At 39.5% G+C, this 19,087-nt stretch overlaps 1 protein-coding gene across 1 annotated transcript in view; it reads left to right on the forward strand.

The window, feature by feature from the left end:
• Positions 1-19,087, forward strand: part of COG3 (component of oligomeric golgi complex 3) — a 1,722,808-nt gene that overhangs the window by 1,635,263 nt on the left and 68,458 nt on the right. Inside the window, exon 20 of the mRNA XM_044072049.1 lies at positions 13,542-13,669. Within this exon, the coding sequence (XP_043927984.1) occupies positions 13,542-13,669 (128 nt within the window). The remainder of the gene's footprint in view (positions 1-13,541; positions 13,670-19,087) is intronic.

The following is a 19,087-nucleotide window of genomic DNA, read 5'->3' on the forward strand; positions in this document are numbered from 1 at the left end:
AAATCTGGCATTTTAACAGGGGTGTGGACACTTTTTATATCTACTGTAGTTATGTCATGATTTTTCCAGATTTCTTGTGCCAAGAGATTGAGAGGGTCTGCTTGACTGTAGTATTTCTTAAAATCTAGTTGTGAATGAAGATGGTCCATTTGACCAGACAGCTTGCCCAGTAAATATGTTAATTAAAGCAGTGAGACCAAACATGTATTAGTAGCTGAATACTAAGACTTGGAAAATGTAAAAGTACAAAAACTGAGAAACTGGAAGCTTGTGTTTATGAGTATGGATAGCGTTGCTCGTGCCTCTCAACATAGATGACAAGCAGGAGAGGTATTTCGTTTAGATGCTTTAATACATAGAAACACATCAGGATGGATAGCAGCATCATAAAATATAATCAAACTATTTAACAGACAGACCTTATATACTTACATGCATGTGCTAAGTATTTATACACTTGTGCAGGCAATTGGCTTCTGACACTTAGAAGTTGTTCATGAAACTTTAGCTGTTGCCTCAGTAGAAGATGGTGACATCTGCATACTACCCTGTGATATCAGATGACCAATAGAAAGTACCTAAGATGACCATGGATGCAACTTTTCTCTTGACACATTATGTCCCTTTTCTGCAAGAATAATTACAAGGTATATTGCATCCTGCTGCCAATGCTGAAAAGAATCAGATGCTATTAGTAAGTTGTCTATGTTTTGCATTAGCATTGACCAATCTGGAAAGGTCACATCTTCCAAACCCTTTTTTAGAATTTGAGAAAATAATGAAGGAGATTCAGTATATCACTGTGGTAACTGTTATAAGTAAAGGCAAACAGAAACTGATTTTCAGGGTGGATAGGTATATAAAAAATGCTGAACACATATCTATCACAGATAAATATTTTGCTGTAGGTGGTATGCAACTTAGTATTGTTGCTGGATTTGGAACCACAGGAAATGTTGGTAATATTGCACTGTTTACACAAGCTGATAAGTATCCTTTCCTTGCTTCTTTACAGGGAGAATACGAGTATTACAAGGACTTTTAGCTTGTTGCATTAAAAACTGAATTATAGGTTTAATTCCTTTCTCTGCCACTGGTTTCAGTGGATAATGTGGAACTCTAGGGAGAGGTTTAGATGGATCCAGTTTTATTTTTACTGGTCCTGCAGATTTTAATATACCTACGTCATTAACATGTTTAGCCCTTAATTTAGCATGTATTTGCTGCAACAGTTCTTCAGCTGTCTGTATACCTTCAATAGGCTTTTCCTCAACTTGTGCTAGGACTGCTAACACTTCCCCCTCTGATTCTTCTGGAACATTCCAATGCACCACTTCTGATCTACAGTAAATAGTGCAGCATAGTTTTCATAACAGGTCTCTTCCTAGCAGGTTCACCGGTGCAGTAGTACTCAGAATGAAAGAACGCCTTTCCTCAGTAGGTCTTAAAGAAATTGGTATGAGCTCTGAGATAGGATATGCAACAGTAACATGTGGTACCCTGACTGCTTTTACTTGTTTTAATACTAATATCTGACTATCTGAAGTAACCTTTATTATGGACCTAGTAGTTCCAGTGTCCAAAAGGAAAGGCATTTCCTTTGAATTTATCTCTACTTTAACATAGTGTCCCTTTTGTTCTATTGGCAGCAGAGGGTCAAGATTTATTTCTGTTCTGTTACTCTGACATGGTCAGTACACTGATTCCTGACTCCTTCAAATTAGAGGAGGAGGTGGAGGAAATGCAGTATTGCTGTAATTCGATTGCAATTCAGTCCAGGTATCCTGGACCCTCTGCATTCACTTGTGTGGGCATTCTCCTCTCCAATGTTCCTGATATGATACTCAGTACAGTAATTTGCAGCAGTTAATAAGGACTCCAAGTCTTTTCCCTGCCTGTCTGTAAGCACTTGTTTTATTTGGTTTTGTACAGGGGCTTGCAGATCCTGCACAAAAACAGCTGCAATAGCTGGCTTACTTTGTTCTTCTGGATCTGGTATTCCTGAATGTCAAGGAAACACTGCTTTGAGATGATACAAATAATCTGCAGTCCCCCCACCTTTATTTTGCTTATGTGCATGTATCTTAGTCCAATCTGTCTTAAAATGACACACTTCTGTAGTTTTATTTAACCACTCTTAAGTGTATTCCCTGTGAGAGAAAACTCTGTTATTCCAGCCTTTTCAAGTAACTGTTTTCTTATTTCATCTGAAGTGACTACCCAAAGCAGCTGGTTTACTCTTGTTTCTGCCTGCAAATCCTGATATTTTATAACATTTTGTCTCAAAGGAGTATAATCACTGGGTGTAGCAATTTCATTAGTCAGTGTTGCACATTTGGGAATAATGTAATTTCTGTCCCAAGTTCCTACTACTCAGTTTGCATCTTCTATACCAACTTCATCCATCCATCCTCAACCCCCTTTACCCATTTTGCACACAGGGTTGGGGTGTCACTTCAACAGTAACAATCATCTCGAGCCAAGGTTTACACCACCAGGAGACTGCCATGGTAGTTCATTCGTACCACTCACTTGCACATACATACTCATCTACGGCCAATTTAGTGTGTCCAATTTGCCTACTGCATGTCTTTGGAATGTGGGAGGAAACCGGAGCATCCAGAGGAAACCCACGTGACTGCAGGGTGGGCATGCAGACTCCACACAGAAGGTACCCCAGCCGAGAATCGAACCGAAGAACCTCTTCCTGTGAGGTGACAACACTAACCGCTGCACCACCACGGCCACACTAATATTTTCATAAATTCAGAAATTTATCCTCTTTTGTTATATTTTTTCCTTCTAGGTCCTCTTGATACATCCTCACTATTGCAAATCAAGTTCAAGTCCCCTCCTATAATATTATCTCCTGAAAGCTGATAATTTCTCCCAAAATTTTCTTAAGCTCCATAACAGCAGTTTTTGGTAGAGTATAAATACATACCAGAATAATCTTCCTTCCTTGACAATACCCCTTTACTGACACAAACCTGCCGTTATTGTCTTTTTCCCTCTTCTATCACTATTGGACCCCTTCTAGCAATTATTAAAATTAATGCATTACTCCCCTTTTCTTTTGTCACTGATATTCTGCTGAATATCCATCTTGAAATCATTTTTTTGTCAAATTCACATGCTCATTTATTTCCAAGTATTTTTATTGCAACATTGCTGTTTGCACACTGTATTTCTTAAAACAATTTAGTGCCCTTTCTTTTTTGTCTGTACACGAGGCCATTTACATTCCAAGATAATATGGATAGCATAGCCATTGTGATGAAAAGTTATTGTTCTCACCTAGTGTTCATGCCAGTTTTTTGAATGTGTATTTCCAACTTTCATGTTACATGCGCACACTAATGCAGGCAGGCTGATCTTTTAAACAGCTGTTTTTTCTCATCTTCATTTAACCCTATGCCACATTTTTCAAGACTTTTTCTTTTAATGAAAACCCTCAATCAAAAATTAAATACATGTTCAGAACACCCCCTTCACCTATTAACTTAGAACAAATACACTAAGCTATGTACATCTTTCAAAAAATTAAGTTTAACCCCCCAGATAGGAACAACTGCCCCAGATTTATAGCTGGACTCACAAGCATTACCTAACCTAAAATTAAGGTTATCTGGACTAAGAGCATGCTATAGCCTGTGTTCCCACTTACACTGATTGATGCCTGTTCTTTTTAATCTCTATTCCCCACCCAGATGTGAATATGCTTTCAGAAAGCATTAACTTTTCACACTTAAGAAAATGTGCACAGGCTGTCTTTCAATAAAACTAAATTATACAAGTAACCACAAACTATGTAGACCAGTAAACCATGTAAAGAAGGCTCTTCTGAGGTCGCTAGAATACATTTTATTCACCACACTCCAAATAGTCCAATAGAAGAGACGAATGAATTACAAATCCAAACCATGAACATAAACATAAAAGTACTTAGCGCTTTCACCCTGAATCACTTCTGGGCATCTTCAGAGTACTAATGCATTGTACAACCTACTACCAATATAAGGATGTCATTACTAATTACACAACGCCTATAAATTAGTTAATTAAGAATTAATCATAGTTTTAAAGACATATGTATAAATATGCATTTAGACTATTGTTAGCTTGACACAATGTTTAGCTTGACACAGTATTTAAATTGTAAAAAAGCACATTTTTAAAATCAATAATTTCATAGTTATCTTAATATAATTATAAATTAGAATTAATTTTACAATGAAAAACTTCATACAAAATTCATAAAAAATTCATAAAAAATTATTAGTATTGAACTCTTGTTTAAAATAATTTAGACAAAATTAATTGTTGTGAATAAGCAGAAAAATAAATATATATTTTTTAAAATATCATATAAATTATATTGTATTTCCCTTAATATTGCAACCACCTAGATATAATGACTCAGAAACAAGATATTAATAGTAATAAAACAGTAATTAAATACAGTAGGATCTTTGCTTTAAAATACTGGAAATAGAAATGTGACCATTAATGCCAGGTATGCAGCTTGCATTGAGTCTTAGCTGCCATAGACATTCCTTGGCTTCTAACAAGTTATCATAGTCCCCTCCTTTTTCCCAACAATTGGGGATTCTATCAATGACAAAAAATATAAAACGCTTAAAATTCTCACATTTAGTACTATGTACATATAGTGCATTTACCATCTTTTTATTCTTGATATCCCTGTTATGTTCCAAAATGCGTTCCCTTAATTTCCTAGTAGTTTTTCCAACATAATATGCTGGACAGGAAACGCATGTGGCTAAATATACCACCTTCTTGGTATTGCAGTTACAATGTCCTGGACATTTGATAGATTTGCCATAACCTTGTACCATAGTGTAGGGTCCATCATTTATGAATTTACACACTTTGCAAAAACCACATCTACTCATTTTGGACATAGTATATGCACGGCCTTTGTTATTATTTTCCAGGCTTTCTTTAAGATTGGTACCCCTACTATATGTAACCTTTGGGAAATATCCAAGTGTTTCACTGTATTCGATCTTATTAGAAAAAACACTTGTCCAAGTATCATTTAAAACTTGAATAATAGTATCAGAGTGTTCGTTAAATGGTAAAATAAAGGCATCTCTTTTAATATTATCAGTACTATTGGTCATCTTGGACATATTGTTTAGTCCAAATTTCAAAATAGGTTTATATAAAGTATTCCTTTTCATCATAACTTCCTTCTTTATTTGATTTATTAGACTTAGTGGGTAGCTTCTATCTAAAAACATGTTGCTAATAGTCTCCATTTCACAAATAAAATTCCTGTCCTCACTAATAATACGTGACAGTCTAACCATCTGACCCTTTACAAGGTTCTTTTTTTGAAAGTATGGATGACAGTTGTCATAATGAAGAAAGGAATTAGAATATGTAGGTTTACGGAAAATGTTAGATTCAACTTGATGATTTTTAAAATACATGTATATATCTAGATATTCACATTTTTCTTCATGTATTTTGGTTGTGAATTTAAGGAAGGTCGACGTGGTACCTATGTAGCTTATAAATTCATTAAGTTCGTCCCTATTACCTCTCCAAAAGACTAATATATCATCCAGGTTTCTAACATAAAATGATATTTTTGTCCAGAACCTGGATGAAAATATATTTTCAGTTTCCCATTGTGCTATTACCAAATTAGCATAAATGGGGGCACATCTGGCCCCCATTGCTACCCCTGTGCATTGTCTATAATATTCACCTTCCATGTAAATAAAATTGTTGAATAAAACCATTTCCATCATCTCAATCAGTAACCTAGTTTTAACAGTGTGAAGTCCACTGTAACTGTCTAAAATAGTTTGAAACATGTCCAAACCCAACTTATGTGGTATGACAGAAAATAAGTTTATCACATCAGTGGTAATCATAACAGTGTCTTCAATGTTATTCACATTATTGTAGATCCTTAGTTTGTCTAAGCAATGCCAAGAGTCCTTGATAATGTGTGGGAATAAATTTAGAATATCCTTGCAATAATAATCAATGTATCTAGCCATGGCTTCTAGTTTAGAACCCTTGGCAGAAACAATAGGCCTAAAGGGAGGATTTAAAATACTTTTATGTGTTTTTGGAATACCAAAAATTGACGGAGTTATAGGGTGTTCAACCATAAGATATTCGTATTCTGATTTATCAATAATACCTTCTATCTGATAGTCATAAAGTAAACAGTCTATCTTTGTATATGCCCTATTTATCTCAAATTTTGATACTTTTTCATATGTTTCATCATCTTCTAACATATTAGTCATTCTATTGATATAGTCTGTTTTTGTCATAACTACCACCCCTCCACCTTTGTCGGGTTTCATAACTCTATATTTGTCCTTGATAGTTAATTCTTTTAAATAAAATCTCTCTGTATTGGTGAGATTATCTTCTCGATTAGTAGGTGCTTTTACAATTCTGTGTAATTGTGATTCACATAGCATTTCAAATAAACATATAATAGGGTTCTGGGGTGGTATAAATGTGCTGGATCTTTTTAAAGTGAACCTACCTATATCTGGTTCAACCCCCTTATTATTGTTTGGAAAAAACATTTTTAAATTTAACAACCTAATATACAGTTTTAAATTGATCAATAATCTTCCTATATCATGTCTAAAGTTAGGAATAAAGGTAAAGGTAAGTGTGTAAATTCATAAATGATGGACCCTACACTATGGTACAAGGTTATGGCAAATCTATCAAATGTCCAGGACATTGTAACTGCAATACCAAGAAGGTGGCATATTTAGCCACATGCGTTTCCTGTCCAGCATATTATGTTGGAAAAACTACTAGGAAATTAAGGGAACGCATTTTGGAACATAACAGGGATATCAAGAATAAAAAGATGGTAAATGCACTATATGTACATAGTACTAAATGTGAGAATTTTAAGCGTTTTATATTTTTTGTCATTGATAGAATCCCCAATTGTTGGGAAAAAGGAGGGGACTATGATAACTTGTTAGAAGCCAAGGAATGTCTATGGCAGCTAAGACTCAATGCAAGCTGCATACCTGGCATTAATGGTCACATTTCTATTTCCAGTATTTTAAAACAAAGATCCTACTGTATTTAATTACTGTTTTATTACTATTAATATCTTCTTTCTGAGTCATTATATCTAGGTGGTTGCAATGTTAAAGGAAATACAATATAATTTATATGATATTTTAAAAATATATATATTTTAAAAAATATATATTTATTTTTCTGCTTACTTTTGAATAAAATTATTTTAAACAAGAGTTCAATACTAATAATTTTTTATGAATTTTGTATGAAGTTTTTCATTGTAAAATTAATTCTTTCTAATTTATAATTATATTAAGATAACTATGAAATTATTGATTTTAAAAATGTGCTTTTTTACAATTTAAATACTGTGTCAAGCTAAACATTGTGTCAAGCTAACAATAGTCTAAATGCATATTTATACATATGTCTTTAAAACTATGATTAATTCTTAATTAACTAATTTATAGGCGTTGTGTAATTAGTGATGACATCCTTATATTGGTAGTAGGTTGTACAATGCATTAGTACTCTTAAGATGCCCAGAAGTGATTCAGGGTGAAAGCGCTAAGTACTTTTATGTTTATGTTTATGGTTTGGATTTGTAATTCATTCATCTCTTCTATTGGACTATTTGGAGTGTGGTGAATAAAATTTATTCTAGCAACCTCCAAAAAACTAAATTATACACTTGTTTATTAAATACCTTAAAATATTAAGGTTGCTAGTGAGGCTATGGTCTCTTATTCATCATTTCATTGAAACTGCGGCACCCAGGGGTTATAGTTCTTTGAGACAAAACATTGGGGGCTAAAATGGCGGTGCCTTGTGTGTCAGCGCCTACTCCGGCTCCCAATGTGCATTTTGTGTTTGCGTAGAGTTTGTGTTGATTTGTCATCCATTTGGGAGGCTGTGTTGGCTGGTTGAGTGTGCGGTTGTATGCAGCCGCGGTGTCTGGATTGTTTTGCTTTTGCCTTGTGCAGGGATTGTTGGCATGATCATGGCAGTTAGGGCCTTGGGAGGAGAGTTGTGCACAGTGCAGATGGCAGAGACCCGATTTTTGTCTGCTGGAGTTGATGTTGAATCTGGATTTGGATTTGTTAGGTCAGACAGACCGGACTGGATTTTTGGGATATTGCTGTTTTGGAGATGGAACTGGTGGCAGTGTAGATGGTTAAGTTTGTGAGGTGATCAGTGTTCTGCGTATGGCAGTAGTTATGCCGAATTGCAGGTAGCGGTAACTTGACTTTGTTGTCTACCAGAGTTGATTGAATCCGGATCTGAATTTTTGAATTTTGTTGTCAGAGGGGACTGGACTGGGACTTGATGTGTGGCTGGTTTTGGAGATGGATCTCGTGGAAGTAAGGATGGTGAGGATGGCTGTAGTCACTTTATCGTCACTGTGATGTATCGAGTAAGGTTGAGAAGCTTCTGTGCCTTTGGATGTCTCGGACTCTGATGTTTTTGTACATTTATCTCTGTGTTTTGTTTCTGTGTTTATGCCTGTTTGTGTTGTACATGAGCTTGGAGGATGAAATTTCATTCAGCTGTGCATCTTTTGTGGTATGGTTTGAATAACAATAAAGTTTTACTTGACTTGATTTTATAAAATGTCAGGATTTTTGCATTTCCCTCAGCAAGGGATACTCAAACCTCTCAAGATCAATTGCATGTGCATGAAGACAGCTTTTCTCCATGTAAAAGTCACCAATGAATCTTTGTAAATTTAATTCAGAGCAAAATGTACAACTGCCTTCTGATGCAGAATGCATGACTCCCACTGAGCGTTTGCTAATGGAAAAAACAAGCTAATATATTCACAGACTTGGCATTTTTCATGGCTTTCATCATTTTGTCTTATTTTTCAAACCTACTTGCTTACAGAAAAAAAATGCTTGTTTCTAGCTTAAGCCAAGGGCATTAATGTAGCCATCCACCCTTGTCAAAAATAAGAGAAAATATCTTCATTTTACATATTATAATTAGTGCACTTTTACACCCAACCCTTTCCCTAGCAGACCAAGATCACAGCATATTAGCATTAAACGTGATTTTGCCCACCATTTCTTTTATTGTTATGCTGCAAAGCCTGTATTAATTACAACTAAAAAGTGCTTGTTTACTTTATTATCTTTAACACATACAACAGTCACTGAAAAGACACCCCTCACATTTAAAAAAAATGACTACAGACTGCACAAAACATTTTTACTATATATATAACATGCAGTTTTTGTCATGAAATGTTTTACAAATGCTAATATGAACAAAAAAGTTTTATTTCATTACTTTTCCCCTTTAGTGTCTCTCTAAACATTAATAACATAGAATGGGGTATATGCTTTACAGTTCACCCCCAAGTTTAACAAGTCAACAAATGCTCATTATTTATCAACCATCTTTTCTTGCAAAGCCATATTTCGCAAATGTGATTGATACCTTATAGTCTCTCATTTGTTCACTAATTTTGGTGTTGCTGGTTTTCTTCCTGTTCATCACCATCTCCCAACACTAGACTCTGGTTCAAGTCCTAGGTCCTCCCGAGTCTTCTAATCAAAATGTTTGCCTATTTTCTGTCTTTCAAGCATTTTCCTTTGGAACATTGGGAAAGGTTTCACTGACAACGTCTCTGTATGAGCTTTATTGTCAGAAGAGTAGGAAGCAGAGTCCTTTTCTGTTTGCTCTTTCACTTTTTGTTGGATAAATTTTATTTCCTCCTTAGTCTGCTCTGCATCCAAAAATGCCTTTGATCCTCCAGGAAAAAATATTCTGAAGATAGCTGAATGCAGCAGCTTGAATCTTACACCTGCGCCTCGACATTCCCCGATTACTGTGATACATTTGCTTCTCTTTTGCCATGTGCACAGTGAATAATAATTTTTGACAAATACTCTGCTCTCTCCAGTTTTTAATACTTTTCCCTTCTGTCATAGTTTTGTCAGGATTAATACTCTTTACTGGCGTGATTGCATCCTAGCTAATACAGATCTTGGCTGCTTTTTCATGGCTAGGTTTGGAGCATGGAGTTGATGTGCCCTTTTCAAATAACAAATCCTGCTGTGGAATACCAGTCCAGTTTGCTTATCTGTGCTTTCATGAAATTGATGCAGTCTGTTCCTTCCAGTCTCTGGGTCAGGAACCTATCCCTCCAGCATGTTTTGTTCATTGTGATGACAAGGTTTAGATCCCTGGAGCGTGTGGCTCCTAGGGATTGGGTCCAACAGCTCAGGGTTTGACATGGCCTTGTATGTTAAGCAGAGATCACCTCTGAGTAGACGATATGCCACATAGTATAGCTGGAATTTTTTTAGACGGTCAGCATAGGACATCTGCTTTAAGCCTGTGATTTTTTTAGTGAGGTATTTCTGTAGCTTTTCCAGCTGTTGCAGATGTCTTGTGAGGTACATACCAAATGGCAGATATTTTGTTCCAGGGCTGATGCCATTAGTTATGTGCTGAGTTGACATTCCTAATTAAAACTGTAATCATTCCCAGAAGATGTTAAAGCAGTGCTTCTACATGCTACTTTGAATAAAGACTACAATTTTGTCCCCCTTCTGCTGACATCATAAAAATTGGAAGAAAGGGGTAATATTATGCAGGGGTTCACTCAACTTTTTCTTTCTCCTGTTCCAAAATATCTAAGAAACTACCCCTCCAGACTAGCCCCTTTCTACGACAAAAGGTGTCCACTTGGGAGAAAAGCATAAAAAAAAAAAAAAGAAAGAAAAATTCAAGGAAAAAAATGAAAAGACAAGCCTAAGTTTGATTTCAGTGGATCCAAGGGTCCCTTTTCAGATAAATCCACTCCACCCGATCTTGACCTTCTTCTCTTCAATCTTTCAAAAAAAAAAAACTTTATCTCAGTCTTCTACTCTGGAAGGTGGAAACAACAGATTCTTGGATTTTAAAAATATTTCTTAAAGACTAGACACTACAGTGTTTTCCTGGTTAGGTTTCAACTCTATAGGTGTTTTAAACCAACAGCACGTGATTTCTGGAGTCATTACAGACTTTTTATTAGAGTATAAAGGAACCTGTTCTTCCCCATCCAAAAAGAAAATGTTTCTATTCCAGTTTTTTTCTTAGCCCATTAAAAATATTGTACTTGGGGAAACCAATCCTGCATCTTTTCTGTCCTAAACACATTTTTCACCATTACAGAATTCAAGATAACAGGTTGTAAAATCCTCTCCCTTTGATTTTTCAAAAAAAAAAAAAAATTCTTGGGTTACCTTGGACTTCAAAATGCTTACCTGCACATTCATCCCCTTTACAGGAAAAGTATAAAATTCTGTGACTTAAAAACATTTTGTTTACTGCTTTGTCTTTTGGATTTCCAGTGCTCTGTGTGTGTTCATGAAGTGTATAACCCTTGTCTTAGCATTCTGCAGGCTCCAAGTTGTTCACACATACCCTTTCCTGGATGAGTTTCTCATTCAAGCCACTTCCCTTCACAAAATTCTACAAGGCTTGCAGTCCACTACCAATCTGTTTCAGAACCTAGGTTTCACTGTGAATTAAAAAAAAAAAAAAACATCTTTTTTCCTGCCATTCTGTGTTGTTGATAGGTTGCTTTCTTAAAATGTCCTCATGATAGCCTTTCTTCCTTTAGACAAGATTCAAATCTTAACAAATTCCATTCTTTCCTTGACCGATCTTTACTTGACCTCAGCAAGAGCGATTCTGAGAGCCTTGAGATACATGGTATATACCATACAGGTGCCAGACTGCACATGGGGAAAATTCATTAGTGCCTAAAGTCTGTATGAACACAGCAGTGCCATCACTTGTCATTCTTGAGTTCTTTGTTACCATTTGTGAAGAACAAATTGCATTCATGGATCATTCAAATAAAGGCAAATCTAGGATTACCCATTGTAATTCCTCCTACTCTACAAAATATTTTCAAAGATGATTTGGAAAGGAGGGAGGGCTTGTTCAAAAGTTTTCTAAGTACAGTAACTTTAAATAAAAAAGGAAAGAAGGGAGCATATAAACATAATTAAATGAAAGCATTAATTCTTGCCCTTTAGTCTCTTCACCATCTTTGGTCTTTAGAAACACTTCAGGTTCCGAGAGACAATATCACTGTAATGGTGGTATATCAACAAACAAGGGGGGACACAGTTTTACCCCTCAGGCAGGCCAGCAGTGATGGTGTAGGATATTGCTTTTTCTTCAGAGTCTACATTTTATCAAAACAGAGTAGTAGGCAGATTACATGAACAGATCAGTGGCAAATCCTCAGTAATGGATGTTGGGCAGAGGTGGTTTTACAGATTATCCACCAGAGGAGAACTCCAGAGACAGATCAATTTGCCTCCATTCAGAACCATCAACTCAAAATGTTTTGTTCCAAGACCCCTTACAAGGAATCCTGGACAACAGATGCCTTTTCCTTCCCGAGGAAAGAGACATTTCTGTATGGTTCCCCTTTTGTCTTATTGAGAAGGTGGTCCTGAAGATTCAGAAGGAAAATCCCCAAATTCTCCTCATGAACCCCCTTTTGGCCCCAACAGCATTGGTTCTCCCTTCTTTTCCACTTAGCCAAAGGCAGTCACCACACATTATCTCTCAGGATGGATTTACTGACACAGCAGAATGGTTGTATAATTCACCCAAAGCTGAAGAGACTCAGTCTCATAGTATAGATAATAAACTTAATTCCTTTTAGTCACCTTTATTCAGAAGACATGCTACAGGTAATAAAGGAGGATAGAAAACCTGCAACTAGAAAATCATATTGGAAATATTTTTTTGTTTGATGCTATAAAAGAGGATTTATCATGTCACTGCTGCTGTTTTGCTGTTCACTTCATAAGCTTTGGGCCTGACTTAATGGGATGTAAGAGTCAAGCCATATATTTGGCTTGGCTTGATTATGCTTCAAAAATCCTAGGCTTCCCCACCTCTATGAAGATCTAATATTGTGGTAAGTACATTTTTTTTCATCCTGCTCTCCCTTTTTGGCCACCTAAAATACTTATAATGCTTAAAAGAAGTATTTTTTTATAGCTGAGAAGTTTACTTTGCTTTGTTGAGTATATACTTTTCTGGCATCATCAACTATAATGAATTGGTACATCTGTGTTCAAAACTTTGTTGAAAACATAAGTAACAGTTGTAAAGTTCATGATTATAAATGGCACTGGATTTATTATTGAACTAAATTTGACTACACCTCTATGTGTGTTTTTGTGATTACTGCTCGAGTTTTACTTGTGTATAAATTTTCAGGAGGAGGCCATGACTGATAAAAGTATTCCATTACTCAGCAGTCACTTACTTATAAATGATTATACAGATTTATGACATTTTCATTACAAACATCATTCATTGCACTGAATTAATCTTATTGGGGTGCTGATGTATATGGGACCTTCGTCCCATTATTCTGTACTTAACTCCTTTGAAAAGAAAGAACTCAAGTACTGCATAACCTTCAGCTGTTCTTTTTAGGGGTTTAAGGCTTAATTTCTTTTCTTTTCCAGCAAAGATCAGTGATTTACTGTCTTCCACATACAAGACCATAAAGACAAAGCTGCCAATGACATTAAGGAGTATGTCATTGTACTTGGCAAACAAAGACACCGAGTTCATTCTCTTTAAACCAGTCAGGGTAAGAGGTGTTGTAAACATTTATTGAGGAACATTAACTGCTGATTTCTTAAAGATCTCCGTTTTCTGTACCTCAGTGATCACTTGTGATTTTTGAATTCTATCATGTAACACTGTAAGATAAAATGAAATTTCAAGTCATGCTTTTACTTAAAATGATGCTTTCCTTAACTGAATGTTCTTTTTTTTCCTTATTTATTTCAGAATACAAAGATAACACTTTTTCCTGAGAAATAATAGCTTTACTGCAGATGTTAATGCTTTTAAAATAAGTTTGAGTTTCACATAGATTTAGAATTGCATTAACTAGATACTAGTTACATTTATGCCCTTTATATGATAACAAATGTACAGGGAAAAGTATTGAGACATTTATGCAAGGAATGAAACAGTTTGTTAGAGCAGTCAGTGCATGCAAGCTTGCAGGGTATACTCAGATCATTTGAGTTCTGACAATTCTGTTGGATTTGTATGTTTGCTTGTAATGGGTATTCACTTCAAAAGAAAGGTAGTGATGTTAAGTTGTCAATCTCGCCTTCATTCTTGCTTGATGGGTTCGGAGCCGATCCTCGGCTCCGACTCGGCACTTGCTAAGCTCGAGAGTCACTTTTACCAGCTCGAGGCAGCCCCATATCCCATGATGCAAGGCGGTAAGTACCCAGATCTCGTTTGCCGCTTTGCTGATGAGGTCCTCCTTTTACCAGCTCCTGGTAAGTGTTTAATATTACTAAACTTTTAGCCCCCAATCAGAAAAAATTTCTATTTTCTTTAAAATTCTACCTTTATAGATAATTGTCAGGCTTTTTCTGACTAACTTTATTTTTCCTTCTTTACTTTTTTAGTCAGGCCTTTAATCCCTCCCATCCCCCCCCCCCCTTGTCAGGGTGTGTGTGTGAGAGTTTTTACTTTTCAGTTCTTTAACTTTAGTTTCTCTGGTTCGGGACTGTGTGTGTAGTGTTTGTGAAAGCACCATGTCTAAAGATCAGAGGGTCTCAGGCTTCAAGAAGTGTGACTCGTGCTGTCAGAAGATGTCTCTGACAGACGGTCACATTTCTTGTATATACTGCCTGGGACCTCTCCACCTGCAGGACTCCTGTGCAATTTGTCATTCTTTTAGCCAGAGAGTCCTGCAGGAAAGGAGAAACAAACTCATTTTAAGAGGACTTCTTAAACCGGAGGGCTCCCCGGCAAAATCGGCTCCGGGTAAGCCCTCAAAGACTACCAAGGCCCAGGCTTCTGTACCTAAGCCTTCGGCCTTGGCTCCGACTCCTTCGGAGTCGAGATCAGCTCTGGCTGGAGCCGATCTTAGCTTGGAGAAATCTTCGGCACCGATGGCTATCGGTGCCGATACTGTGAAGGTCACTTTGGTGTCAGCTCCGACTGGCTCCGAAATCCATGTGGCTCGGGCTTCGGTGTCGGCGCTGACCGGCTCCGACACCATGATCTCTTTGCCTGTATCGGCTCCGGCCGGAGCCGATACATCTATACCTACACTCGGAGCCGAAAAGTTATCGGCTCCGTCTGGATCCATGGTTTCATCGGCTCCGATGGTTCCTTCGAGGAAGAGGTCCAGGTCTCCCTCTTTGGAACCGATACTGTCGGCTCCGACCTCACCTCTTCTTTCAGAGCGGAGCCATCGGAGCCGATCATCTAGATCTTCCAGGTTGTCAGACCATGATTTAGAGAGGGTGGTAAGCAGATTATTAAAATCACAGCACTAGCCCAAATGCTTCATAGTCCGTCTCAACAGACGACTATCAGTCCACACCCTCAAGTTCCTCCTTCGACTCTACCCCAGAGTTTGGAGCTGGAGTCTATGGGAATAGTTACTGCTATGGCTGAGGGCCAGATACCCCCCCCCCTTCTGCGCCTTCAGCATCTACTCTTATCTCCTCCTCGAGACCTTCCTTGGAGGGATTCGGTGGCCGGGCTTCCCTGGTCTGCTCCGAGGGAGTGAGTGGCATCGGACCCTTGTCCGACCCCGCTCTTCCCCTTGGAGCTTCGGCCTTGGTGAGCTCGGCTCCGACATCTGCCTCTGAACCTTCCCTTTCGGTGGGCCCGGGAGTCCCAGCTTCTTCGGAATGGGTTATCTCGGACCTCCCTGGGAGGGGAGCCTTCGAGGTGATGAGGAGTGTGCTGGCCCCTGGGCTCAGTCAGCAGTCTATTCCTTTAGCTCCTCCCTCTACGGTGCCTGTTGATATCTCTTCCCGCTCTCTTGCTCCCGGACCGAGAGATCCACCGCCTCAGGTTTCCCCATTGGGAGGAACCCCCTCTTCCGAGGATTCTCCTGATCCGTCAGGAGGTCCTCCGCGCAAGAGGACTTGTAAGAGGAAGCACCTAGACTCCCCTGAGTCTACTACTTCGGATACCGACTTAGATGAGTCGGAGGGGTCCCCAAGATCCCCCTCTGAGGATGTCTCCTTTTCAGACATCCTAGAACTCCTGAAACAGAGGGGAAACTGGCCCACCATAAATCCCTCCAATGATGAGTCGGTATACCTAGAGGCGTTTGGTTCTCGGCCCTCCACCTCCTGGGTGTCTCCGCCTTTTGACCCCCTCGTGCAGGTAATTGCTCAAAAAGCTTGGGCTTCTACTGATTCCGTAGAGCCAGTTCCCAGGAGGCCTTCTAAATTTATTACAGCCCCTTCCGAACAGCAATTCCTTACAAAAGGTGTCCCGGTTGATGCCATGGTGGTGGCGGCCGCCACTAAGAAGGAACTTGCAGATCCTTCCGTACCAGTCCATCCTCCTAACAAGGATTCCAGGACCATGGACAGGTATGGTAAGCGGATGTTTTTCTCAGCGACTTTTGCCATGCATTCGCTGAACTATTTGTGTCACTTCACCAGACTCCAAAGAGACATCCTTAAGGAACTAGGTGAAGTAGTACAGGATCCTGCAGCTCCAGGGGCACAAGACAAGATTGCTTCTCAGCTAGGAATCCTTAACTCCATAACCAACTCCTCCATGCGGCTGATTTCATATGCAGCAGATGGAGCGAGTAGAGCCGCAGGCACGGGAGTGGCTCTGAGACGTCAATCCTGGATGCAGCTCTGTAATTTTGCAGATCCCTTCAAGGCGTCCTTCACAAACTCTCCCTTTGATGGATCAACTTTGTTTGGTCCTCAAGTGAAGGATACATTGACCAGGTGTGAGCAGGACGGCAAGACTCTTTCTGCCGTAGGGGTCCATTTTTCCACCCCTTCTAGACCTTACCCCAAAGGACAGAAGGGTGGAAAGATGTGGTTCCGCAAATCCCAAGGAGTCATGCCGGATACACGTGGTCAGTTTACCCCTAGAGGCAGAGGGGGTAATAATAACAGACGCCGCCCTAGAGGCAGAGGGGGTCCACAAAACCAGGGAAGCAGAGAGTCTCTCTCTGACAAGCCCTTCCAGCATCCCTGAGGTGTTGCCCGACTGTCCATCCTTGGAGGCAGTCGGGGGAAGATTATCGCTGTACCCACAAGCCTGGCTTTCCCTCTCACAAGACAGATGGGTACAGTCGATCATATCCGAGGGTTACAAAATTCCTTTCGAGGAAAGTCCCTTCACTCACAAAAATTCCCTTCCAGATGTGCCACCCGGTCTAAGGGAAATCGCAAAGTTAGAAGTATCAAAGCTTCTACACAAAAGAGCCATTCAGCCAGTTACAACAGACCATTCAGAGCCCGGAATCTACTCAAGGTTCTTTTTGGTCCCCAAAAAGACGGGAGATTGGAGACCAATATTGGATCTCAGCAGACTCAACAAGTCTGTGAAAAAGACGTGATTTCGAATGGTCACACTAACTGGATGTGCTCAATAGACCTTCAGGATGCGTACTATCACATAAAAATTCACAGATGCTCCAGAAGGTTTCTCCGCTTTCGGCTGGGGTCCAGTCACTTTCAGTTCAGAGCCCTGCCCTTTGGTCTCACTACAGCCCCCTGAGTGTTCACCAAATGTATGGCAGTGGTCACGGCTCACCTGAGACGTCAAGGATTCCAGGTGTTTCCGTATCTCGACGACTGGCTCCTTTCAGCCACCACCAGGCATCAACTTCTCCAAGCCATGGATTACACCCTAAATCTCTGCACTCAGTTAGGAATTTCGATCAACTACGAAAAATCCTCCTTGTTGCCCTGCCAATCTATTACTTTCATAGGCGCAAATTTAGACACTGTTCGGATGTCAGCAACCCTCACAGACCAAAGAATCTCAGATATCCAAAGTCATGTGCGGATCATCCTTGCCAGCGAAAAGGTGCAAGTCAGACTGGTCCTGAAAGTATTGGGCCTCATGGCAGTGGCCATTACCCTTCTTCCCTTGGCCCGCTTCTACATGCGTCTTCTTCAATGGATGTTGTTCACCCAGTGGTCTTACCAACAACTTCCCATGCGTCACAAAATCCTGGTTACACAAGCTTGCAAAAACCATCTATCCTGGTGGATTTCTTCTCCCCAGATTCATCAGGGCAGACCCTTTGTATCCCCGGCCCCGGTAGCCACAGTCACTACGGACGCCTCCCTGATCAGGTGGGGGGGGGGTCATTATCAGGGCAGGATGGTTCATGGGACGTGGCAACCGTTCGAATACCACCTGCACATAAATGTCCTAGAGATGAGAGCAGTGCTTTTAATGTTGCAAGCCCTCAACGACTTTCTTCCCTTGGGAACAATTGCAGTTCACACGGACAACATGTCTGTAGTATGGTATATCAACAAGCAGGGTGGAACCAAGTCCTACCCCTTGTGTCGAGAAGCTCTCAGACTTTGGCAATGGGCGATCTCCTCTCATCGGTTTCTGGTAGCAACGCATATCCCTGGGAAAACCAACATTTTAGCGGACAGATTGAGCAGAGCTATTCTCATGCCTCATGAGTGGTCTCTCAAACAATCTATAGTGGAGGAGATTTTTCTAGAATGGGGCCGCCCATGTTGCGATCTTTTTGCTACTCCCCAAAACAGCAAATGCCCAGACTTCTTCTCTCTCTTCCCACTGCCAGGCCACCCCCCCAGAGACGCTCTTACCCAGGATTGGCCCCAGGGACTTCTTTATGCCTTTCCTCCCTTTCCCTTGATTCCACAAGTATTCCAGAAAGCCACCGTTTTGAGAGCCAAACTGATTCTCATTGCCCCCTATTGGCCTCGACAAATTTGGTTTCCGTTCCTCCATCGTCACCTGTTGGTGCAGCCGTGGCATCTGGACCCAGTGCCAGACCTTCTGATTCACCAATCGGGTCAGCTGCATCGGTCTATTCCTTCTCTCAACCTCACAGCTTGGTTGCTCCACTTCCTTCCTTAGCTAGGCTTCCTATGATCTCTAACCCGGTTAGGGATATCATAGTGGCTTCCCTTAAATCCTCTACTAGAAGGATTTATACCAGCAAGTGGAAACGCTTCTCTTGTTGGGCAAAATCTAAGAATATAGTTCCCTTTAC

The sequence above is a fragment of the Protopterus annectens genome, chromosome 5.part0 (genome assembly GCF_019279795.1).
Source record: "Protopterus annectens isolate FY-2018-M chromosome 5.part0, PAN1.0, whole genome shotgun sequence".
Lineage (NCBI taxonomy): Eukaryota > Metazoa > Chordata > Ceratodontiformes > Protopteridae > Protopterus > Protopterus annectens.